Raw genomic sequence first — 27,196 nt, 5'->3', positions numbered from 1 at the left:
AAAAGAAAGAAAGAAAAATATCTTTAGTGAGATAATTTAGCTATTTTTCCACTGTCAGGAGCAAGTAGTCCTGCATATATCGCGGAAATACTTTGTTTTCACAAATTCCATGTTCAAGAGTACAGAATGAATAAGGACTTCACAGAGAACAGACCATTGGAATGACTGGGCAACAGAATAAAGATTCACTCCTTGCCCCATCCCTGTGCCTCAAACATTTAACTAAATGTTAAAATTTAGATGACCTAGACACCATACTTTTACAAAGTAGCAATGAAGCTTCTCTGAGAGAAGCCAATATTTAAAGAAATAGCCCCAACTAGAAGCAGAAGAAGCATTTACAGCAAACAGGCCAATGATGAGAAGTAAACACAGCAGCACATGTCTGGTCAGTTGGGGGTCTCCAGTCTGCAGGTACTGCTCTTCCTCCTGGGCTAGGATGCAGCTTTGGGAGTCACAGCGACTCACACAGTGATCTGCTACAAAATAGTGAGCACAGCTGTAATTACTTCAAGCCCATGATGAAGTCCCAAGAGAAACAACACAGAAGCACACTCAGCTAAGACTCGGGATCTGACTGTCAGTGACCAGGAGAATGCCCTCATGTTTTGTTGAAGAGTCTCTCTGAAAATGCACAAACTATATGCAGTAGCTCTGTCTACATTACTTACCAACAGTCTCTGTCTACAAAAACTATGCTATATAATTATGACACAGAACTTAGACACACTTTACATAGCTTAAATATAATTTTAGAGGTTGGATTAATAAAATTTTATCTTTGATAAAGCCACATGAGCCACATATACCCTGTTATGTCATATTTTGAAAACCCGTGAAACAAATGTATTATTATCTCTTGCATTTTATGAAAGAGCCCAATGAATTAATTAGTCCTGGTCCTAGAGAATTAAAGCTAAGGGGGGCAGTCTCAGCTTTTAAAAGAAGAAAAAGGCCAAAATTCATTAGGTTTCCTGGATTTCTCACTTCAATTAACCTTCGTTTTTGGTTTTGAAAGTGCTGGGAATTGAACCTAGGGTTTCATGTTTGTTGCATAAGTACTTACCACTGAGCTAACGTGAAATCTATTTCAATACTATCTTTTTTTTTATTTTGTTTTTCCTTTTTTTTTTAATGATTTTTTAAAATTTAAATTCAAAATAAGCTTGCTTTACATGTCAATCCCAGTTCCCTTTCCCTCCTCTCCTCTCCTGCCCCCCAATCCAATCCCCTTTCTGCTGCCCTGGGAGGGTAAGGCCTGCCATGTGGGTCTTCAAAGTCTATCATATCAATTGGAGGGCCTAAGCCCTCCCCCATGTGTCTATGTGGAATGGGCTCCCAAAGGCCATTTGTATATTAGGGATAAATACTGATCCTCTACCAGAGGCCCCATAGACTGTCCAGGCCTCCTATGCTGGTTCCCAGCTATCAGTCTGGTGTCCATGAGCTCCCCCTTGTTCAGGTCAGCTGTTTCTGTGGGTTTCTCCAGACTGGTCTTGACCCTTCAATACTATCTTTAAGAATTTTATTTTTTTAAATGAGTGTCCTGTTTCTATGATTAACACTTTCCTCCATTTTATTAGAAACATGTTCTCAAACCATGTTTTACAGTGTATAGCTTCAATAGGAAGCCTGTGTAGTATTCTTTTCACATATAAGGATAAAAAGGTTTCTCCCCCCCCCCCTTAAGCCCTCCCTCATAGCCCCGGGGCACTTACTTTTCTCAAAGGAAGAAGGCACAGGCCCACTGGCACTTGCGTTTGTTACTGGCTCTATTGATGGACAGCGTAAGTCACCATTTCCCAAGGAACAAGAACAGCAATCTAGACAGAGGAAATAGTATGTGAAGGTAGGGCTCAAGCACAGCAGAAACACACAAGTTCAGAAAATGCTAAACCATGCCCAAGCCACTCATGTTCCCTCCATGGAAACATATCTATCTAGGTGTGCCTATTCAGCAGTGAGCAATTAAACAGCGTCAGACAAATGGTCAGCTCCGTTATGTTGTTCCCTCCCTGTTTGAGACAGAGAGGAATGTTTTTATCCAGGCTGCTCCCTCTCCACTGTGTTCAACCATTTCCTAAAACACAAGACTTTCATTCATCACTTTCGTAAATACAACTGCTCTACTGATGATCAGTGCTGACCGAAATGAAAGCCACCTGTGGTTTGGTCTCATTATCTGTCTGCCCCAGCTATTGGACAAAAGGCACCCCCTTCTTTCCAGACAATTCTTTCCAGTTAGCTGGAAACCCCTTCTGGGCATGGTTGACAGAATACTCTTCCCGGATGGTCTCATTAGTCACTTCTTTTGGGCCCTTCTATCTCATGAGTCTGGAAGGTTTGGTGGAAGCAACACTCTCCTGTTTTCTTTGCAAGCATACATAGCTGAGTCTCCAGCTGATTGGTAGGCAAGCTGCTCTATACAAGTCACAATAGACATGCCACATAGATGTAATTTTCCTCTGTGTTTATTCATTTATGTATTTATTTATATGTTTATTTCCTCAGATAACCACACACAGTGCCCTTAATTTTTTTTTTATATTTATATAGGCCTAGTGCTTCCTACCATGGATTGCAGTATTAATAGAATAATAACTTCAGTGATAAACTATTACAATGTACATGCAAGAAAATTGAGTAATACTTGGGCTTAACCTCTCATTGATAATGTACTTAAGTTCTTCTGTGGTATTCTCAAAAACAAAAGGATTTCAAAGTACAAAAGCTATCATCTATAAGTCACTACAAATGTCTTTTTTTAATTTTAAGACAATAATGCCACCTCAAGGTTAAAAAAAGAAACATGGAATAGCAGAAAAGAAAACAAAATATCTAATCTCAGTCTCTTCAGAAATGTGAAGGTTTAAATAATAAAATTACAAATAAAAGAAATAAAAATTAAGAAAACACGTAGACAGCACATTCAAATGACATACGTATAAGGAATAAACATGCACACAAATGTCTACATAAATGAGCAATCATGGCCTCTGTAAAAACCTTGCAGTTTCCTCCTTCAAACACAAGGACTTATCGGTAGCCATCAGTTTCTCTTTATTAGATAAATATTTTTTTGTTGAACGAACTATTTTTATATAATTTCAAAGATTTATTTTTAAGATTTCTATATAATTTCTGTTTTATGTGCATGAGTGTTTTGCCTGCATGTATGTATGTGCACCATATGTGTGTCTGGTGCCCAAGGAGACCAGAAGAGGGCATCTGATCCCCTGGACCTGTACTGTGAGCCGTGGGCACTGGGAACTGAATCCAGGCCCACTGCAAGAGCAGCAGTGTTTAACCACTGAGCCGTCTCTCCAGTCATACTAACTGAACTCTTGACCACATAATAAAAGGTGATCCTAATTTCATACTACTTACAACACAGAAGTCATAGGTCTCTAACAAATATGCAACAAGAGACAGAGATAGATGCACTATGTGGAATTACCAAACTAGAGAAGAGGGAAAGATGGTCATCTGAGGTGTTATGTGTTTACTCTTCTACTAGAGCAGAAGAAAGGAGGACTCAGGGGAGAAAATAACCAGACAGATTTTAGAGTCTTTCCCTTAGGAACATGGGTGAATAGGTAATTAATTACGCAAGCATTGTACTCAAGCAGTTTTAATGATAGTGTTGGAGGATCATAGCACCCAACCAACTATATTTTATGTAAAAAATAATTTTACTAAGTATGCACAGTAAGTGTGATATTTCACTAGGAACTGAGGCTATAAAGACAAATCAGAAATGGTATTTACAGGATAGTGGGCCAGATAAACAAAAGCTGTTATGAAACAGTGCAATGAGGGAGGAGGCTGTGGATACAGCTCTAGGGGAGACCTCTCCCCTAGCTTTCATGAGGCCCTGGGTTCAATTTCAGTCCCACAAAAACAAAACTGCAATGGAATTAGGGCTATACATAAGGAGATGAAGGCAGAAACACTGCAGGTTTCCTATGGACACAGCAGATAGCTGTCCTGTTTACAACACAGGTTCAAGTTCATTTTCTTGCTGGGGATGATATCAACAGGGATTAAAGCCTATAGTTTAGTTTTTTGCTGTTTATAAAAGTCAGGTGAAAGGTAAATACAAAAGTCTCCCAAGGGTCTCTTATGTCCCGTGTTTAATGCTTCCTAGAGATGTTAGCCTTTGGTATCCATTTAAAATATTCATGGAGAAAGACAAAACAGGCTACCAGAAGGTGGTGGTCTTCCAGGTCTCAGATTAATAGATGAACCACTAGAAGAATGAAGATCTAATAGATTAATTATTATTAATTATTAATTATAATATTAATTATTAATTATAATTAATTAATCACATTGTCCAACTGACAAATACCTATAATATTTAGAGTAGTGTAGTGAATTTACATTAACAAAAACATCTAGGATATATGTGACAGTTTTTGTTTTAAAATATATGTGGGATGTCAGTCAGTGGTGCTGCATGCCTTTAATCCCAGAACTCGGGAGGCAGAGGCAGAGGCAGAGGCAGAGGCAGGCGGATCTCTGTGAGTCTGAGGCCACCCTGGTCTACAGAGTGAGTTCAAAGACAGCTAGGTCTACACCGTGAAGCCCTGTCTTGAAAAATCAAAAATAAAATCACACACACACACACACACACACACACACACACACACACACACACACACACACACACAGAGCTCATACTTGTCTCTGGGATAGAACTTGGAAAGAGCTCTGGTTCATTTGTTGGTGCTGGGCTCCCCTCAAATGCAGTGCTTGCAGGCTCTACTGGTTTGTGGTTCTGAGACTGGCCGAAACCTTCATAGTGCCCAGCTTGGGTGGTGCGGTTCATGCACATGAGTGACACACCAGCGATGAGGATGCTGCAGAACAGGGTGACGGCTGTGGTGATCATCTGCCAGCATCAGAAAAGGATGTTAGGCCAGTTTTCATAATTTCATCTTAATCTAGTACAGTAGGTTTAAGAAAACATTTTTGGAAAGATGGCTCAGTGTTTAAGAAGGCTGCTCTTCCAGAGGACCTGGGTTCAATTCCCAGCACCCACATGACTGCTCACACCTTCCTGTAACTCCAGTTCCAGGGGATCTGGCATCCACACACAGATATACATGCAGGCAAAACACAAATGCATATAAGATAAAAATAAATCATTTAAAAATATTTTAAAGAGCACTTTTTTTTTGCTAGCAAATACATCTGTATAGTTTTAAACACAACAGGACAATGTTTCTTCAAAATGGGTAGGAGTATGGAAGCAAGGTGATTTACATGTAAAGAAATCATGGTTTTACAAGTTTCTTAGATGTTTCATGTACAGCAAGTGGTTAACAATACAGTCATTGGTTTTCTTTAAGTAACCAAATGATTTCTTTTTTTCTTAGTAAGTGGGATTTCATTTTTTTAAAATTTGCATTAGTGTTTTGCCTGCATATATGTTTGTGTGGGTGTGTCAGATCTTGGAGTCACAGACAGTTATGAGCTGCCAGGCAGGTGCTGGGAATTGGGCCCAGGTCCTCTGGGAGAGCAGCCAGTGCTTTTCACCTCTGAGCCATCTCTCCAGCTCCTCCCCCAAATGATTTCTTATGTCTCCTTTATTTACTTCTAAATGCTGCATGGAGTTCAACCATACTTCAATAAATGGAGGCTTTCTTATAGTAATGATTATAAAAATTATAGCTAATATTTATGAGTACCAGCTGGACGACCTTTTTACATATAATCTTTTTTTTGTCCTCACAAAACTAAATTATGAAACAAAAGGTAAGAATTAAAAATCTTTGGTGGAATTTTTTTGATTCCCCTGAAGAATTCCTCAAGCTCCACTCCTGGTCTATAGCTTTGCAAGCACACTTTCCTCCGATATACTTTGGCCTGGAATTCGTACTTCCCGTAAGAGCAACATCTTTGACATTTACTATTACTACCAAGTTGTTTTCTTTTACATTCCATCAGCAGAGGAAACATAGTTCATAAATGTATCTTGATAAAAATCAATTAATGGGACTAGACAGATAGCCCAGCAGTTAAGAGCACTGTGTGTTCCTATGGAGGTCCTGGCTGGGTTGGATTTCTAGAATCCACATAGCAACTCAGAACAGTCTGTAGCTCCAGCTCCAGGGGACCCAATTCCCTCTGCTGGCCCCCACGGTTTCTGCACGCACATTATGTGTGTACAGACATTCAGGCAAAACACTCATACACAAAGTAAATAAATCTCAAAAGACAAAATAAAAAATCAAGTTATAAGCATATATAAATCTTCTGCTAAGACTGTTCAAATCTTGAGGTGTCGTAAGGTGTTGTAAAATCACCAATGTCATATGCAATAAATTAAAAATATGCTTTCAATTTAAATTTAAGAATATCAAGGTACACAAAATAGCTAAAAAGACATTTTCAAGAAGGGAACTGCCAGTAACCTTCTCCCACCTGCTCTTTTCCATAAAAGAAGGCGGAGTCGATGCTGTCTCCACTGTGTTTTCCAGTTATCAAAAGCACACCAACAAGGAGAGCAGGGATTCTGTAACCAGAGTCATGGGGAAAGACAGTGAATAAGCAGTAGCCGGCACGGAAACCAGTAAGCAAACAGAGGAAGGCCACTTACCCCCAGCCAGATATTATGATAATTCCCACAGGGATCTGCATGCTCTCCCTCTTTTTTAAAAGAAACAAAGAAACTGCTAGAAGGCCTAGAAACAAGAAAGCAGGATTGTAAAAGAAATGGTTACTCGACATTGAGCAGAAGTTGCAGCACTCTACTTTGTAAAATACGGGACTTGTTTTGATATCTTGATGGGTCAGTTTCCATTTTGTTTGTGACTTTGTTTGGCTTGCTTTTTGGTATCAGGTATCCACTTCCCAAGTCCTGTGGTTACAGGTGTGCACCCCAGGCTTTTTTTTTAAATAGTAGTCTGGGTTTTGTTCTAAATTTTCCTCATAAATAAATGTTGTTTGAGTTAATTTTTCTAAATAAAAACCATTGTTTTCCTTCCTATAACTGTTTCTTTACTCAAATTTTGTTTTACTGAACGATGAAGGATTTCTTTTCAAAAGCTATAACGTTTGTTTGTTTTTCCGTTTATGTGATTAGAATTAAGTAGAATTGGAAAAGTTAACTGTATACAGAACATTTCTAAGAGTTATTCCATTTTGTTGGTGCTAAGAAATACATACATTCTTACACATGTTAGGTTTTAGAAAATGCCTCACATGTAGTGCCAAATCTTCATATAAAAATGTTCTAAACAAGCTGGGCATTGGTGGCACACGCCTTTAGTCCCAGCACTGGGGAGGCAGAGGCAGGTGAATCTCTGTGAGTTCGAGGCCAGCCTGGTCTACAGAGTTAGTTCGAGGACAGGCTCCAAAGTTACACAGAGAAACTCTGTCACAAAAAACAAAAACAAAACAAAACAAAACAAAACGTTCTAAACTTAATACAAATGTGGTGCAAATCTAATATAGACATAAATATCCTGAGATTCTTTTGTTTTTCTTTTTTGGTTTGTATTTTGAGACTTCCTGGCTGTGTAGCCCAGCTGTCCTTAAACTCTCCATCCTCCTGCCTCAGCCTTCTGAGTGCTGAAATGAGACAGGTGGCATGACATCCAGCTTTACAAGTTCTTGAACTTTCATTATGCCTGACGCTGTCACTTATACCTGTGGCACTTAATAAACTCCACAGGGCTACAGAATCTGAGTACTGTAGCCTCCATTTCAAATTACCACTTTAATTTCATAGGTATGTAAGAAACAAGGCTTGCCCAAGCCACACACCAGAGGGCAGAGTGGAGAAGAAACCCAGCCTTCTGAGGTGCAAGAGGAGAAGTTCTGAAACTGTCCTGGGGTTCCTACAATGTATTTTCAGGATCTGAAAACAATATGTCTGTAAGAAACTTTCAGTCTCTTCGGCATATTTTCAATGCTATCTCGGTGATAAACTGTCCACCATGCAGTCAAGTGGTCCCATTAGTCAGAACTTAGATTTCACTTTATATATTAAGTTTGAGCCAAGTGAAGGACAGATGATATTACAGCCTACAGTTAAATGAAGACTGCCCAGGAGTTTAAGAAAGGCAGTGAGATAACCCGATCATAACCCTATATGTGTAAGCAACTGAAGCTAGCGTAAAACAAAAACAAAAATAGGGAGCAGAGGAGTTCCATTTTACATTTCAAGCTGTGATCTACATTAGCAACATAAGATCCTGTCTTATAATTAATACTTTAAGTTGGAATTAACACAAACAGGCATGGGAAATTAACACTTTAAACTAGAATTAACATAAACTGATACTGGGGTCCCTGAGAAGTGTGTGGCACTCTGCACTTGATCTTAGCCGAAAGGCCTAGAAGTATGGCAGTCTGAAATGCTGATTCTGGGGTCCCTGGGAAGGGCGTGGCACTCTGAAATGCTGATTCCCTTGCTCTGTGTCATCTGTGCGACGACAGCTGGGACAATCTGCTTAAGTCCGTTCAGCTTTTGGGCTTGCTTTCATAATTTGCAAAATGAAACATTCAAGCCAGACCCACAAAAAGATGGAGAAATGAACTATTTATACACTTAATGTACATTTGAAACTGTTTATTAGCACATGAAGCTTGGGACTTCACTGGTATTGGATTTAGCATACGTGTTAAAAAAAAACAATTGATTTTAAAGGAAAAACAAGCAAGTGGCTGTGCAGATAGGACAGAAATGGTGAAGGTGGTTTGTAAACCACTCTGAAAATGATTGGACATGGGATTTTAGAATACACTGAATGGGTCTGTAATTTTGTCTTTTTGGTAATAAACCTAGCCTTTGGCAACTGAGCCATAAAATCGTGCTTGCTGCATTTATAATAACCTGATGATCACAGGGTATCTTTATTGTACATTCTTTAGATAGATCTCAGCTTGCATGTCTGAGGGGTTTGGAGATAGTTAGGACTTTCTGGCAGACTGCTCTATTTGTTGTTTTCTCACTCTCATTACAAATTCCACAGGCACCAGAGGTCAGTTTGGGCCACCTATATTTGGACTTACAGTCTCTAGGTTCTTTTAATTTGACATCTCAGGACAAGTGTCATGCTATGGCAGTTATACTCTCCCCAGAGAAGCACAAAGCATCTTGGGTTTGTGAACTGGTCATTCTGTAATTCCTCTCCACATTGCTGCTTCACTTCAAAAGGCTGTGGACTTAGACGGGTCTAGCTTTTGATCTTTAGGCCATGAAACCAAAGGTCTTCCTGCACGGTCACTTCCTGGCCCTGGTCACTTCCTGGTCCCTTCTGGACCATTTTACAGTTTCAAATTTGTGGTGTGAACACAAAAACAACCAAACCAGACAGTACTTTTCACAAGCCTAACAGAATGTCTGCTTCTAAAGGAATGTTACATTTCAAAATAGCAAAGTTAAGTTAAACATTTTGTCATCCTTTTTGGAATCAATTGAAAGAGTATTCTTTATCATTGGATCATCTATTAAAATTGTCTTATCTAGATGAGTGTTTTTGCTTGCATGTATGTGTATGTACCACGTGCATGTCTGGTGCCCATGGAGGCCAGTGAAGGTCTTTGGATCCCCTGTAACTGGAGTTGTGAGCCTTCATGTGGGTGCTGGGAATCAAACCTAGGTCCTCTAGAGCAGTCAGTGCTCTTAATCACTCTAAGCCATTTCCACATCCCCCCTCCACATCCTCTTACTCACTTGTCTTGTTCTCTTATTCCCTCTTTCCCCTTTATTACATGATTAATAGATTCCTATTTCTTGAATGTCTGCTGTGTATCAGGTGTAAATACCTATACTTTACTTCATTCTTAGAATATCTTTGTAATGTGCTGCAAGCCAGTTTTAGAAGTAATAAAACTGAAGACCCAGGGGCTGGAGAAATGGCTCAGAGCTTAAGAACACAGGCTGCTTTTCCAGAGGACCCAGGTTCAATTCCCAACACCCACATAGCAGTTCCTACCTGTTTGTAACTCCAGTTCCAGGGTTTCTGACACCCTCATACAGACACACATGCAGGCAAAACACCAATAAACATAACATGAAACAAACAAACAAAAGCACAAGAAGACCCAAAGGTAGTTAATTTGTATGAGGCAAAACCACGGCCTGCACTTCAGTAGGATCCCAGAAGTGAGCTGAGACACATGGAACCTGGTGTCTCCACGGGGGGTGCTATGCTGACATTGGCCTGGAGTCAGTGACCCTCCCCCACTCCCCCCACCCCCCAACCCCCTGTGAAGAGGACCATGTGACTCAAGAGGGCTTTGAGCCAGGCAGAAAAGGTGCCTCAGCCGATAACTGAGCTTTGCAGGTGTGTGTGCGTGCATGTGTGCGTGCGTGTGTGTGTGTGTGTGTGTGTGTGTGTGTGTGTGTGTGTGTGTGTGCTAACAGACTTCAAATGGATCAATAGATGCTGAGTCTTTTAGTGAGAAGGGAGGGACAGACTTCAACAGTCCTTTCATGAGCCAACTTACCTGTCCACAAATAGGTGCTGTACAGGGAGCTGTACAATAGAACAAACACCAAAATTTGTCCAACAAAATTTTTTTCTTTAACAAAATTCCATATCATCATTCCAGCACAAACAATAGACTAAAGAAAAAATTATTGAAAGACTTTGTAAGTAGTTAAAAGCAAATTGTATGATTCAATATCATAACAGAAAAAATATTAATCTAATCATACCCATTGAAGCTTTATTCAAGTAACCCTTCATTTAAAACTATTGTCAATCATCAACTGTTATACACTAGTTTTACTAAAATTTCAAGCTTTATGACTAAAAACCTCTTTTCCGTAGAGCCTTCAACAATGTACATATTAAATGAAAATGAAGACCATATTCTAAATTCTAGATTTATTTAGTATTGATTTACACAGGAAATGTTAAACTTTCCATTGTCAAGATTGAACTGTAAAGTAAGGCCATACTTCAATCTTCAAGATGTAATCTTACTCTGCAACAGAGGCTGATTTCAAACTCACAACAATCGTCCTGCTTAAGCCTCCTAAATGCTCAGAATTGTGTGGGTCACCACACCCAGGTAAGAATTCAATTGTTTGTATCTTAAAATGTCAAGTTATCAATTGCCATTATTAATCTCAAAGTTTAAAACCGACTACATTTAATATATCAAGCATAAATAGCTGTAATTAAATTGTAATTGGTTATATCTACTAATAATCCCGTCTTTGTAACTGAAAAAAAAATCTAACAAAGTAATTTTCTCTCATACAGTACAATAATCCCAGGGGAAAGCATCACTTTAATATCTATAGGTGTACTAACCCGGGCAGGGAGTAAATATCTATAGGTATATTAACCTGAGCAGTGAGTAAATATCTATAGGTATACTAACCTGAGCAGTAAGTAAATATCTATAGGTATACTAACCTGAGCAGTGAGTAAATATCTATAGGTATACTAACCTGAGCAATGAGTAAATTAGTTGTAAACATATGAGGAAGCTGCTTGTATTTCTTACTCAAGAGAAGAACAGCCAGAGACCAGATCTTGAAGGTAAAAGGTTAAAGTTATTTATGTTTCTCAATCTTTAAAATTACCTACTAGTAAATAGCATATTAGAAACCTTTTTTATTGTGGGGCTAGACGGAACTCAGGGCATCATATATACTAGACAAGCACTCAGCCACTGAGCTACATCCTAACCCTTGGTTTTTTTTTTTTTTTTTTTTTTTTTTTTTGAGACATGATCTCTCTGTATAACCCAGGCTTGCCTTGAATTCCAGATCCTCCTGTATGGAGTTCAAGTGTGCCACTAGGCCTATTCATCATGATTAGTACTTTTAGAGAATTCTCTTATTTTCATCCCAGAAGAAAATTTAAGTTTTCATTTAAATTGAAGGTTATTACGACTATATCCAAAGTTAAATAAAGATACGGGAGATCCATGGTTAACAGATTGGTTCTTTAAGAATTAGTGGCTTAGCCAGTCATTGGTGGCCTTTAGTCCCAGCACTCGGGAGACAGAGGCAGGCAGAGCTCTGTGAGTTCGAGGCCACCCTGGTGTCTACAAGAGCGAGTTCCAGGACAGGTTACAAAGCAACATAGAGAAACCCTGTCTCGAAACCCCCCCCCAAAAACCCCCAAAAACAAACAAACAAAATCCACCAAAAAACAAAACAAACAACAATAAAACAACAAACAAAAAACTAGTGGCTTGACTAGGGCCATATTCCAAATATGCTTACCTTCAGTGGCTGAAGTAAGACACAATGTCACAGCCAATTATTTAGGAAATAACTTTTCTAAACTTTTCCTTTCTGATTTTTGACACTGGCTCCAGAGGAGACTAAATTCCAGGTGGTATTATTTCAAACAACACATACCTCCCACACCAAGATTAATCTTGTATTTCTAGTATTTGAAAGGATTGGGTTTCTCCTCCTCCTCCTCTTTCTTCTTTTCTGACTAGTACTGGGATTGAACCTAGGGTCTTAGGCATGCTAAGCACATGTTCTAAGCTAAGCTACACCTCAGTCCCAGGACTGAGTTTCTATTCTACCTTTATACTGCCCAGGAAAGTATGCTGGGTAATTTTCTTCTTGTTCCTATTTCTCAATAGACATTGATATCTTCTGCCTCCCTGAACTACCTTCTTATCAAGGAAACAGATTTTTAAGAGTATGTGATAGGAGCCTGGCAGTGGTGGCATACTTCTTTAGTTCAAGCACTTGGGAGACAGAGGTAGATGGATCTCCGTGAGTTCAAGGCCAGCCTGATCTGTAGAGCCAGTTCCAGGACAGCCAAGGCTATACAGAGACCCTGTCTTGAAAAACCAAAATAAAAAAAAAATAATAATAATAAAAAAAAACAGGCTGGGCAGTGATGGCACATGCCTTTATTCCTAGCACTTGGGAGGCAGAGACAGGCAGATCTCTGTGAGTTTGAGGCCAGCCTGGTCTATGAAGATAGTTCCAGGACAGCCAAAGACTACACATAGAGAAACCCCGTCTTGAAAAATATAAAAACAAACAAACAAAAAAGAGTATGTGGTAGATATGGGATTTCCTAAGAATCACATTAATTGTGCATTTATTTATTGTTAACATACATATCCATTCCCATTAAGAATAAACATTGTCAAAATAAATAAATAAATAAACAAACATGGTCTTTTTCCAATCTAGAATTCTGGAAGAATTCAGAGGCAATCTGACCTATATGGTACTCCAGTTGCTAAAGGCTTATATATTTGAGCTAGCAGGACCAAATTCAAAAAGTTATCTGGTTTCATTTAAATAAATGGTTAATCTGGATCCCAAAGACCTTTGCTCATCCTATGATTCAAGAATAGCTAGTATTGGTATGGTGATCATTATTCATAGAATAATTATCTCTTTCTCTCAAACCTTAAAACAATCCATAGAACTAGTTGAAATGATTATCTTTATAGCTAAGAAAACTAAGCTTAAGAGAGGTTAAGTAACTCTAAAGAGACACATAGGTAACCTGCAATAGGACAAAGAATCAAACCCAAGTTTGACTAGGTCACACACCTTGCCCACTATACAACTCAAAACTCCACATTGGAAAGACAAATGTAGTTAATTGGGAAGTTGATATTGCATTTTTCTTCAGATAGACTTTAGTTCTCTATTTTTTTTTAAGTTTTAAAAAGTCATTTTCTCTTAGCAGTTGTCAAACTTATTTTGTAGTTTCTATTCAATTTGACACTGAAATGTACTTACCAAGGAGACCAGACTGATAATACTTATATCAAAACTAACATTCTGAATGGCATATGCCAATGGCTTAGCATCCATGGTGGGAAAGGTCAATAACCAGGCAGAAACATACATGATTGGAGCAGACACAAATGTACTTATTACCATTCCTGAGGTTATCTGCAAAAATGAGATCAAATTAAGGAGTCATAATCTTACCTGAACAACTGCTTAAAAATTCAAATACCCATAATGCACTAATGCTTTTTAAACTGAAAATAAAACTCAGTAAGTACATTACAGAACCCAGCATTTGGCTGACACCATACTTCTTTCTATGTGACTGCTCACTCCATTGGCCCCTTTTAAATCTAGGTTCAAATGATATTTACATATAAAAATATTACAGATTATGTTGTTGATTATCTTCTAGGTTCTAGAAAGACCAACCTTCCAATGGTCTAATTATATCTATGAACAGCTTTCTATGCTACTTCACAGACTATGGGGAAAATCAACAGAAAATAATTATCAAACATGATATAGATTAATTAATGAGCTGTCCCTCATATTAAATTTCTGAACCCCTTAATACAGTATACATAGATGACATTAATTTACCAATTTTCTGTAGTTTATTGTAGGGTATTTTCTTGTAGGGTTTGAATTATAATGAATGAAATATTTTCCCCTTAAAATTTCAAAAGCTATCCCTCTATAAATAATTTCAAAGCTTAAATATATGCATAGATGGAAAGTACTTAAAACAAAACAAAGACTAATAAAACAGTATGGGTTTAAAAAATAGAAAAACAGCATAGATGAATAAGGTTCCCATATTACATAACTATGGTTATATAATGTTACAGAGTATCTTCTTATTTACAGTGCAAAAGCTTAGAAAGCTCAAGTTCTCATTAAAAGAATGTTGCTTTCTGCATTTCACAACTTCATTTTTCTCTTCACCACAAAAACCACCAGACTTAGAAAAAAACAGTGCATACTTACAATCTCTACTTCCATGTTGAACTGTGTTGCAAAGATAGCCACTCCTGGAGCTACAGGGAAGACGCCATAGAGAAAGGCATAATTCGACAAACTTGTGTGGTTCACTACACTGTCACCCTTGTCCAAGAGTTCTACCATTTCTCTGCACAGAAGGGGCAGCACCAGGCTGGAGAAAGAAGGGATGTAGAAGGTAGTTAGCATCAATGTTTGTCCCTGCTAGTAATTGCACTGGCAGATTTGAAATCTTGTTACTATTTTCCTCCTGTCCAGAAGGGAATTTATATTTTCATGCAAATATTCTATTGCTGCTGGACATTTTGTTGAAAGTCAGGAATTCAGCTAGGAGCCATTTCAAGAACAATGTCTTGGACTATTTCAAACATTAGGAAATACAAAGGGGGAGAACAGATTTTTACAAATATTTTTTTGCAAAACAAAACAAAAAAACAGTAAGCATTTTAATTACAGCTCCTTTCTTGCTTCTTCTATCGTTAATTGAAAAGTGAAATGAAAAAGAGGTTGGAAATCTTAGTAACTTTTTGGGGAAAAAAATAAAGCTGAACTCTGTGACCAAGTGTTTAAATGGTTCAATTTTAGAAAACAGTCCAAAAGTAGGCATCTTAACAATTAGTTCTTGGTATTTGTAAATACAAAGAAAGGCACAGCAGCGGGAACAACTGTGGAGCAGGGCACAAAGGGAAGCCAGGTCTGGGGAGGAATCTATTATTAGAGTCTCAGCATCTCTGTGGAAAGAACAGAGCACAGTCACCAGGCCTAGGTGGAACAAGCCGATACACTGTTGCAGCAGGACCTAGACAGGTAGGCTAGGATATGAATGGACACATGTGCAGCTGTGCTGTGGAGGCCAAAGGCTGGCACTGGATGTCTTCCTCAGTTGCTCTCTCCCCTATTGTTTGAGACACAATCACTCACTGACCCTTCAGTTCCACAGTTTGTCCAGGCCAGGAAGCCTCAGGGCTTCCCATATAATTCCATCCCATTGCTGGAATTATAGGCATGTGCTGCTGTGTCTGGCTTTTTACATGCCTGCTATAGAACCAAACTCATGTTCTCATGCTTGTGTAACAAGCACCTTACATACTGAACCACCTCCTTAGTCCTGAACTACTCTTAGTTATCTGTTGTAATAGACAGTTCATGCAGTTAGGCACTATAATTCCTTTTTATAAATGTATGTATATGTGTATGTATGTATGTATGATGAATATATGTATTTTATGTGCATGGGTGTATGGCCTGTTTGTATTTCTGTGCATCATATGCCTCCAGTGCCCATAGAGGCCAGAAGAGGAAGTTGGAGCTCCCGCTCCCTGGAATTGGAGTTACAGATGGTTGTCCACTACCATGTGGGTCCTGGGGATCAAACCCTGATTATCTCAGAGTCAGTGCTGACACCTCTCCAGCCCCATTTTTTTTTTTTAATTTTGAAAAAGAATCAAATATCTAATAAGAATAAAAAACCTTGAAATTTTTAATTAACATTGAAATTACTATATTACCACTATCAAAACAACACTACAGTGGAAATACTAACTCATATATTCTGAAGAGCGTTTTTCAGAACTATTTATTTCATTTATTTTGTCCTGGTCCCATGGATTTAACTCTTATATAAGAGTTGAATTCCACATTTAAGCATGCCCTAAGTGTTTTGGGTAATACTGCAGTAAAATTATGTCACCTCCATGGCTGACAAGCCAATAAGCTGAAGAACTATTAATAAAAAGTATTTCCACTGTAATGTTGTTTCAATAATGATAATATGTCCAAAAATGTTTATGTCATGGAATAGTTTAAAAAATTCTTTTAAAAATGGTGTACATTAAAATTATTATTCTTAAACAATAACATACTTATAATTTATGATTTTTAATGGACATAGAAATTTTGCAAAATTTATTTTAAAAACATGATCTAGGGATGTGGTAAAGCCCAGAGTGGCAAAATAGTTACCTAGCATGTCCAAGACCCTGGGTTTGATGCCCAGAATCATAAAAAGTTGATTAACTAAGTATGATTTTATTGAGACACTGAAAATATTAGGCAAACTTTATACAAAAGTTGAATAAAAAAAATCTGAAGGAAAACCAATAATCTTTGTCTTCTAATAAGTAAAGTAGAAAAAATAACTTGCATGCCTTAGTTAGGAAATACTTTTTATGATACCTAAATAGCCCATTTTCCTTTAAATTGCAGCAGCTATATAAATAAGAATTAATGTTTAAAGGAAAAAAACTTGGTGCAATGCAACCCAGTGCATTGGTTAAATAGGCTTTTCTTCCTCTTACAGCTCCCAAATTAAATGAGTGAAACTTACAGTTTAGCCGTGATGAGAAGAGTGAGCATGACGAATGCCGACTTCTTCAGTTGCTTTATTTTCCCTACCATCGTCAGACCGAGATAAAACAGGGCTGACCCAGAGAAGGAACTTGCAAGTCCATCAAGAAAATTTTCCATATACACAGGGATCTTTTTATCAAGAATAAAATTGAAGGCGATGCCAACAAAGACCATGAATACTATCGGGTTCTGTAATACGTGTAGAAATCCGAGTCCCACAATCTTTACTTTATTTTGGGAAGCATTTTGAGTGTCCTTAGACTTCTGGATTTCACAGAAGATAAACCCTATAGGGTTTAACATCATAAGAGATATTGGTGCCACCAAATAAATATACTGCAGATATTCTGGGTATGTAGTTTGATACAGAGCTTCAACTGTAAAACAAGAATACTGGTTTTAAAATATTACCACAAAATTATACAAATATGAATATAACATTTTTGTGCTATTTATATCATTGAAAAGTATCCTAGTGATGAATAGCCCCATTCACTTATTTTTAGAAAGGCTAATTTCAGTAATAAAACTGACAAAGAAGAAAAACTTACTATATTAAATACCATCCAGTTTATAAAATAACAACAATCAACTGTAAGTCTTTTTATATATATAAAAAAACTAACGATTTTCCAATACAAGGCTTAAAAATAAATCTCTAAGGGCAGAGCTGTAAAAATTTTAAAAGAGCAATTCAAAGTATAAATCTGCACAAGACATGATAGCAACAAGATATCTGCTTGAACTTATGGAGTGAGCATCTGCATTGGTGTGGTAAGGCAGGAGTCAGATGACAGCAGATGGAGGAGAGTATGGTCAGGAACTCAACAGCACCGCTGAGATGGAGTTCACACTCCACAGGGAAAGATGTAGACATGAGACAGCTGACGGGAAGTAGGTCAGGGACCCGAGGCATGTGTGAATTAGGTACAGTTGGAAGTTCAGAAGCTTTTAGTCAGATTGTGAGCGATCAGGCTTCTATTTTCCAGATGTGGTCTAGGATGTGGCCATGTGAGTTGGCAGCTGACAGGTGGGAAAGGCTTCACTGGAGATGAGGAGACCACGGAACTGAGAGAAGCAGAGAATTCAGTGGGTAACTGAGGAAGATGCTAACGTCAAGTGAAAAAGGCAGAACTTCATAATGAAAAAGAGAGTCAGACATTAACATCTGCAGTAGATGGGAGAAAAAGACTAGAATGGAGAGGAGTGATTGAGCCAGATGACATCAGCTTTAACAGCTGTCATCAAGAAAGCAGCCAGTAAAGTCCTAGTGATAGATAGCACCAGGTAATGAAGAGGAAGAGAGCTCCAGTCATACCTATCCTTGCTTACTGGCCGCACAGGCTATGAGGAAATGAAAGCAATGAATGCTTCCAGGCAAGATCAGAGAAGACGCTAAAGGAAGGACAGAAGGCTGAACCTGGACAGCGTTTGGGAGGGGGATAGCATGGAATTAGTTATACAGTGTATTTAACTCTGGCAAATGTAACTAGGAATTTATTTTGTCTGTTTTTTTTTTTTTTTTTTTTTTTTTTTTTTTTTTGAGACAGCGTTTCTCAGTGTAGTTCAAGCTGTCCTGGAACTCACTCTGTAGACTAGGCTGGACTTGAACTCACAGAGATCCATCTGCCTCTGCCTCCCGAGTGCTGGGATTAAAGGCATGCACCACCAATGCCTGGCTAGTAACTACACATTCTTAAAAAAACAAAGCATCACTTTTTCTCAGCGTGTCCCCAAAGAGCCTGTTACCTACTGAAGAGTGAGGCTGGATAAAATAAAAAACAAAAACAAAACAAAACAACAAAAACTGGTCGCAAGATTAACAAGGAATGGCATCTTACAGAGCTCACATGCTATATTTTGTGGGAGGCCTTTGGAGAGTTTGAGAAGACATGATTACTTGAGAACTTAACTGCTACAGAAGACCTTTTCTTGGATGGGGGGTAAGAGGGTGGGATCACACGCCTAGCAATTCTAGAAGGTGAAGACTGAGGGACTGGCCTGGGGTGGAACAAGGCAACTTAAAGCCGTTTGGTCTTCAGGCTTGTTTTGGACGTAGAACTTGAACCTATCCAGCTGGAAGTACACAAAAGCTCATTCATAATGGATGTGAAGTGGAGAAATAAAACAAACTGCCACAACCATTCCAAGGAGAGAGGCAACCATGTGAAAGTAGTGTAGATTGAGTTTCTTAATTTACACTAAGATAAAGTAACACAAGTAGGAAAATATATTTGTTTACCTTCTTGGGATTCGTTAAGTTCAGTTAATGTCAGACACATGTCCCGTTAAAGTTATGTAATAGATTATATAACCTCAGAACACCTTGATCTCATTAGCTACTCTTACTTCTTGTAAGCTTCAAATCACTTTTCTCCCAGTTAAGCACATACATAGGTCTGTGTTACCTTCAAAATAGAGCAGAGGTTAAATGCATCTGACTGCATAAAACTTCATCGGTTCTCCTCACACTGATTTCTAAGTCAGACGTGCTGACTTTATGACTCGGTGGCTGCTTTCCATGTTCCCTGGTGCCTTTTTAAGTAAAAAGCCCCATCTTGATAACTATTCTTAGGTAGCTACACTTCTTAAGTATTCTACCTCTAGGAAAAAGGTGTCCATAACTGCCCATCACTTCAGTTTCGTAAATGGAGTGTGTATTTGGGGAATGTCTTGCATTTTCAGTCTGGTTTTGAGAATTTTCCTAAGTGGCTGCAGTGCAATGCAGCAGTGTTTTCTTGGCAACCTTCATCTCCAACTCCACACTCAAAGCCTCTTCTATTGATTGATCACTTGTGTAGAGAAATTTCCATTCCTGGCATATCACTGGTCACTACCACATAATGAACTCTCTCTCTCTCTCTCTCTCTCTCTCTCTCTCTCTCTCTCTCTCTGTCTCCTTCCTCTCTGTCAAGAATTCAATGCAAGTCTGAGCAACAGTTTTCCATTGCTTTTGCTAGGCAGTCATCAAACACAGCAGCAGCCCATCCCTTCTTTGACTTCCTAAATGCCCAGTTATCCATTGACAACAAGAACAGTAAGCCAAGTTGCAGTGAGACAGCTTGAGAGAAAAGGACAGAGACCACAATCCACACCATTTTTTACAGTGTATTACTAATCTTTCTTACCAGAAATTGTCAAACTTTTGTGTACCAAATTTATACGTTGACCCTGATCATAGGTAGATATGGATGACAAATTTATTATATATGATATATATGCATAATTGAGAATCTCATCACTCAGGATACTGGGATAAGAACTTCTGCTGGGAGTTTATGGCCTAGTATATGTAGGTGTCTGAAGAGGAATTGTGACGCACACTCCTGTCACATGTGGGAGACTACTGTCCTTCCTTAATAGGGTCTTTTTTATTTCCTCCTCTTGATTCTTACTCCTATTAGTTAAAAGTCTGAAAATTAGGTTATTAGGCGTTTTCACTAACCCATGTTCTTTTGTGTTATCCCAACCATGCCTTTCATCATATTATTAACCCCGAAGAGTACTATCTAAATCACAACTATGCAAAGTCAAAACTTTCAAAAATTAATATTTTTCTATCATTTCTGCCACTCACTGGCCACTCACTGGCACAGCTCATGTGGCTTTCTTTTAATGAGCACAGCCAGTCCCTATAATTGTCCTATTTATCCAAACACATCTTTTACTACTCCATAAAGCAAAGACTCCATCTGCCAGATCCCTAACACAGGTACAGTAAACAGTGTGTTCGTAAACACAAGCTCCACTTGCTGAGCATGCCTTCTCTATCTAACTTCTTGAATTTGTTTCTTTCTGAAACTTGCTTAATATTTAGGACCAGTCTCTTGCACTCATTCTACCAAGTCTTCAAACCCCATCATTAAATCTCACCTTCTCTGTAATACTGTGATATTTTGTTTTGAATCAATGCCACCTCAAGAAACTCTGAGTCCCCTAGAGGCATCATTCCATAACCCAGAGACCCCACCCAACACAGTACTGAACAGATCTGATGAACAGAATTAACTGATACATCAACAGATGCTAAGGGTGTCAGGTACAGTAAAAATGTACTTTGTATCATATAATGATTTATATCTGTAATTAGTTAATCTGGCTCTTTTTGGATACATATTTTATTTTTAAAATTATCATCTTAATTAGCCTTCTTTGATGCATGTGTGTACACATTCACATGTGTGTGTGCATATGCATGTGGAAGTAATGTTGAATGTCTTTCTCAATCACTCTCCACCTTACTCTTTGAAACAGTCTCTCACTGAACCAAAGCTCACTGTTTCAGCTAGACTGGCTAACCAGCCGGCTCCAGGGATCTTCGTCTCTACCTCCTCAGCACTGGGATTTTAAGTTCACATGGGGCTCATGCTTACAAAGCAAGCACGTCACCAATCCTGCTGTCACCCTAGCTCCTTAGTTTGGTTTTTGATACAGAATCTCACATTGTAGCTTAGGCTGGCTTTGAACTCCCAGCAGCCCTCTTACATGAGCCTCCTGAGTAACAGGATTACCAAGGTATTTTAAATTGGCCAATAAAAATCAAACATATACGTTTTAGGATGGTTAAATTAAGCTCACCAGCATACATATTTTCTTATATAATTTTTAATGATATGCATACTTACACTGTTATTAACCGTATTCACTATGTTGTACAATAGCCCTCTTGAATTTATTCCTCCTATCTAAATGAAATTTCATGTTTTTTTCCTTTTTATACAATGTGAATGTTTATAAAGCAGGTTACAATTATAGTGTTTTAGCTCAGCTGAACAAGTGCATAAGGGTAAAAGGAGCAATGTCTAGTGGAGGAGCAAATAATCGTGATTAAATAAATACTTATTAAATTACTGAGAAAGGGGTTCAACATGGGAATTTTAGTCTCTTTTGCCACTCATTTCCATAATTACTTAACATCCCATCTTTATAATCTTTATAAACTGGCAGTTAGCAATCTGACGACAATCTTTCAAGTTGGAAAGAAAAATACACATGAATACAGTGACCTATAGCAACTAAAATTAGATTTATAATCACTATATCAACTATTAAGTCCTAATTAATTAACGATTATAAATAAGGCTCTTAGAGGGAGGGGGAATCCCATTATGAGGAGTTAGTACATAGCTTGTAAGAACTAAGATAAAATTAGCCACCCACTGTGACTCCTATTTGGACTCCTGCAGGGTTTCAATCTCTAGCAAATAACACACAGACCCTGACAAGACCATTCCATTATTTAATGGCATATAGTTAAATGGCTTCATCTCCATTGTGTTTACAGCTCAAGCACTAGAGCCTAATTATGATTAGTCAGGGTACTTATGCTATCAGCATTGTTTGAAGAATAAATTATAGGACTTAACTATGCCCTATTAGTATCTTTTAATGACAGAGGCAGGGAGCCATTCTGATCTGCTGAAACTGGCATTTCACCTTGGTAGATTCTTGCTTTCTTCTCACACCTGCATTTTAAAAAGCACCTTTGAAAAGAATTGTCCTAAAAGATAGCAACACTTTTCAGTCTGTATTCACTTGACTTTAATATAAAAAACTTCATAGCAATATAGCATTATTTATTTTTTATATACTTCAGTCATAGTATATAGAAAAGATACATAGCCATCTTTCTCTTTACTCACTAACTTCTCCCCATGCCAGTATTTCCAAAGTCACCTGTAAATTGGACAGATGAGGAGCAAATGCATCCCTAAGAAGGTTGTTTCTTCTAATTTATTATCAATACTTCTATTTGAACATGACAGTGGGAATTCCTAGGAGAAGTTGTGAAACACACCAAAAGAAAGGTCTCGGGGGCATGGGAGGAAGGGAGAGGGAACTGGAATCTATATGTAAAATAATATATATATATATATATGTGTGTGTGTGTGTGTGTGTGTGTGTGTGTGTGTGTGTGTGTTATGTGTGTGTGTGTATGTGTGTGTATGAAAATTAAAAAAAAAAAAAACAAGAAAAGAAAGTTTCTCCCTGGTGACTGTCTTCTCTGTTCACCATGTACAAGAGCATAAGACAGATGGAGACAGACTGCATTAACAAATACCCCACAAGGGAGCAGACAGATGATATAATGTTCTGTACCCATCTTCCATTTTACAAGTAGATTAGAAAGCTGTGTACATGACTTGTTTTTAATAAAGTTATAGTCTACAGCCTGGTGTTACAAGAGTTATTATCTGTGATTAAAACAAACAACAAAAATTAACCCCAAATTGCACAACACATTCATCAAGGAAATTCAGGTTACTATACCACTAGGAACTTTATTATTGTCACATTTACATTAACATGGAATGTAAAGAAGAATGTAAGAAAAACAGTGATGAAATGGCTTGGTACATATATATGTCTTAAAGTGTCTTAACAGGAAAAGTAATTCATCCAATAGCTCTTTTCTACGTCTTCTCTTCTCTCCCCTTTGCACGTTCATGCATCTGTGTGTGCACCCAGAGACCAGAGGAGGAGGTCAGGAGTCTTTCTCCATCTCTCCACGGTATTCTAGACACAGGTCTCTCACTAAACCTGAAGCTCATTTAAGGTAGGCTGACTGGCCAGTGAGTTCCCGGTCCACCTGTCCCTACCTCCCAGCACCGGGGTTATAGGAAGGAAAGGACTGTCTGACTTTTTTCTTCAAGCTGGTAAAGAACAGCTTTTATTAAGGGTGAGGAAACACATAAAGCAAGCACACAGAGTAGAAGACCTTTCACAAAGCTCAGGAAGCTAAAGCCCTCGTGCCTTGTCTTTGAGTGGATGCTGGGGGTTTGAACTCAGGTCCTCTGGCTTTTACAGCACAGACTCTTACTAAGCTACCCCTCTAGCCCTCCCCCATCCCTAAACATATTTTAAAGACAAGAATATCTGATTCTGTTCTGAAACTACTAAGTCACAAAGGTTGGTCAGGTCTTCTAAGATAGACTTAGCCTGTTATGTAACCATGTGGCATAAGAGAGTGCCAGGGATTTAGAACCAGAAAGCCTAGAGTTGGGTCTCAGGCACATGTTAGCTGTGTGACCTAGGTTAAAACAATCCTGTAACCCTGTCTCCTTATTTGAAAGTGATAATATCTGCTCTATTCAAGTAATAAAGTCTCCTGTAAACTATAAAGTTACAAATGTTAGTTCTCTTTATGAGCTCACTAGTCTATAAAAGTATGAAATTATATATGCCTAGCCCATGTCTAAAGTAAGAACAATATTTATTAAATACTTAACACTATGGCAACATGTTGCTTCTGGAGTCTTTATCCTACAAATCCTTGGCCAGACTACATTCCTAGTTATCTTAAGGACAGGGACAAACATTAACTTCTGCTGTGTAATTTCAACTTAAAGTGGAGTAACTCTGAAGGAATACCTATAGAGTTTCTATTTAAAGACCAGTTACCTAAGAGCCCTGTTCTACCCCCTCTTCAGTCTCTTGCTTTACTCCATGTTATTCGATTTCTTTGGTATTTTTCCATAGCTAAAATGAGGAAAGTTGAACAATATAGTTCACTACAATCTTTTTGGTGCCAGTGGTAGAATGGCTTGGGGGAGGATGGGATAAAATGACCGAGGCCTGAGAGTTCATGGTAGGTTTCAATTGTACAATTTACTAGTCCACTGAATCTCTGCTCTAAAGATATATCATCGGAGAAGCCTTAACCCATCACTCTGACACAGTACCCCGGCCCTTACTTAGTCTTCTGGCCCCTGCCAACATTTGATATGATCTTAGTTTCAATCATACTTTATTTCTTCATTAAATATCAACTCAGTATGAGTGAGAACTTTGTTCACAGGTCTCTTCCTAGCACCGGAATATAGCACCCTCCCTTAAGACTCACTAGTCCCTATACCATGGTACATGGTTAAATACACTTAACTTGTATTTTTAAATATTAAAAATTAATTTCTAGGAATGGTGGTATATTCTGAAAAGCAAAATATACTTCCTCTCAAGAAACTACAGCATCCCAAATTAGTGTGCTTATCATTTTACCAGAAAATGTAATATTGGGCTATGTACAGAACTACAGACACAGTAGCGTCCTCACCACGTTTGTCCTTAAACAAGAATTTAGCTTCAACGTAATGACGCTGAAAACTAACAAGCTCACAAACAAATTTTAGTGTAAGATAATCTACATATTCTAGAGCCTAAGAACAAGGACGGTGTGGAAATGTCATCAATGCCATAAATTCCCACTATTTTCACAGGGACATAAGATTTTTTTAAAAATATAATTTAACTCAGAATGTGATCCCTTCTAGAAATTAGATTTCTTTACATGAGATAATTGAGAGGAAATAAGAGTACTATTAGAAAAATTATCCCCTAAGGCATTAGAATTTGACCATTTATTTTAGGTAGATAATTAAGTGAACCTTAAAACTCTGAAATTAAAGAAAAATATTCTAATTTCAGACAGCTTTAAGGAAAAAAAAATGTATGTGTTGGTGGGGAGAGTCTGGGAGGAGTCGGGGCAGGGGAAAACTATAATCAAAAAAAATTTCAATTAAACAATTAATGATTCCCTAGGGATAAGAATAAGAATATGTCACTAACAAAAGCTTAGATATATCGAAAACTTCTGTTACCACATAAAATGCTTGAGCTTTTTTTTTTAAATTGAAGAATAAAAATAACTTACCTATAGGATATCCCAATGCAAAGTCATTGCTTTGTGTAGCAAAAATAGGGAATAGTCCAGCTTTGCTAAATCGACTCTCAGGACTGGCAACCAATAAGGTTAAAACACATACAATGAAAAACACAGAGGCTTTGCCAATTAAGATACTATATAGGAAAGCCCAATCCACATTAGAGAAATTAAGTACAACCATGTTTTTGAATAATAAAGCTGGAAGGGCAAATCTGGAGACGAAATTTCCCAGTCCTTTGGCCTGTGTTGATGTTATGACATTGGCCCTTCCCGCTATGTAGCCACAAAGGACTATGCCAAAGCATTCTAGCAAGGCTGGGAAAAGCCTTGTTATGGACATTGAAGGTGGGTCATTGGTGAAATTAAATCCATGAGTTAAAGTCTCATTCATATTAATGGCCAGAGTTGAGTTCTCTGCTGAAAAATGAGAATCCATTTTCTCTCTCCTTCCACCAGGTCTCTGAAAAAAAAAAAAAAATAAAAAAAGAAAGAATAGAAAAGAAAATTCAGCGTTACAACTGACCAGAATACAGACTGAAATGGAATGTTGCAAACCTGGACTTATTTACATTTTAAATGACCAAATAAATATTCATACTCTATTCAATGTCCACCAGGGAGAAACACAATGGAAAAGACGAGGGTGAGGTGCTTCACTCTCAAACGTAGGTCAGCTCAAAATATTTATGTTACCGTCCTATTACGTGTCAGACATGACTAAAATAAGATCCACAAACGTGGCAGCTGCAGTGGTGCCCTGTGACCCTCTCCAGGCAACCATAATCCACCTCTATCTAGTGGCCAAGAGGAGGAGGCCCAGTGTCTGCAAAGAACCCACCTGCTGCAAAGAACCCAGCGGCACCCAGATTTTCTAGAAACTTCCTAGGTTCTCAGGGATAGACTGAGGAGTCGTGCTTGAGCATAAGGGAGAATCATAGCAAGGCACCACTTACCAACTTGAACCCAAAGCTTAACTTTTTATGCTTCGCTTTCTCATCTGTGAAGTGACAATATCAGCAGAGTGCTTATCCTCTAACCACATCCAGCACACAATAATCACTTAACCAGCGCTGGATATACCTTTCTGTAGAGTACGACGAGCAAACCTGTGAAAGAAAAAAGTGGTTTAAAAAAGAAAATGTCATCCCACCAGCCTCCTCTTAGTTCCTTTTATGTAAGCGCACATACTGGCCAACAATCCCTTAGTGCCACAGGGGACTCCACACGTGCAGTTCACTCTAAAAATTTCTCTGCCATTTGCACTGCCCACATAATTAGCACCTACTCATTCTCCAGACTCAACCATATGGTTCTGGAATCACTTCATCAGGTGAGGTTTCTTTAATCACATAGTTAGGCATGATTCTTTCTCAAATAAAATCATGACCCTTCCCTTCCGTCGTTTGCTTTTCTCTGTTTGTTTATCCCAATGCCTTGAAATGATTGCCTTATGCCTGTCTCCTTTACCAGAGTTTAAATGCCATAGA

At 38.2% G+C, this 27,196-nt stretch overlaps 1 protein-coding gene across 1 annotated transcript in view; it reads right to left on the bottom strand.

Annotated features, from left to right (window-relative positions):
• The window catches only part of Gpr155 (G protein-coupled receptor 155), a 38,828-nt gene extending 12,037 nt beyond the window's left edge, over window positions 1–26,791 (bottom strand). The window contains exons 1-12 of the mRNA XM_051184464.1: window positions 26,663–26,791; window positions 25,698–26,169; window positions 17,025–17,424; window positions 14,687–14,852; window positions 13,703–13,858; window positions 11,420–11,503; window positions 10,465–10,582; window positions 6,605–6,689; window positions 6,430–6,520; window positions 4,684–4,894; window positions 1,719–1,823; window positions 343–479 (exon numbers count right to left, since the gene is read on the bottom strand). Coding sequence (XP_051040421.1) covers window positions 343–479; window positions 1,719–1,823; window positions 4,684–4,894; window positions 6,430–6,520; window positions 6,605–6,689; window positions 10,465–10,582; window positions 11,420–11,503; window positions 13,703–13,858; window positions 14,687–14,852; window positions 17,025–17,424; window positions 25,698–26,145 — 2,001 coding nt within the window. The 5' untranslated portion in view covers window positions 26,146–26,169; window positions 26,663–26,791. The remainder of the gene's footprint in view (window positions 1–342; window positions 480–1,718; window positions 1,824–4,683; window positions 4,895–6,429; window positions 6,521–6,604; window positions 6,690–10,464; window positions 10,583–11,419; window positions 11,504–13,702; window positions 13,859–14,686; window positions 14,853–17,024; window positions 17,425–25,697; window positions 26,170–26,662) is intronic.
• Window positions 26,792–27,196: the final 405 nt, after the last annotated feature.

Source organism: Phodopus roborovskii, unplaced genomic scaffold, assembly GCF_943737965.1.
Source record: "Phodopus roborovskii unplaced genomic scaffold, PHOROB, whole genome shotgun sequence".
Lineage (NCBI taxonomy): Eukaryota > Metazoa > Chordata > Mammalia > Rodentia > Cricetidae > Phodopus > Phodopus roborovskii.
Note: the sequence above shows the minus strand (reverse complement) of the source record. Positions and strands in the feature narration are given on the sequence as shown.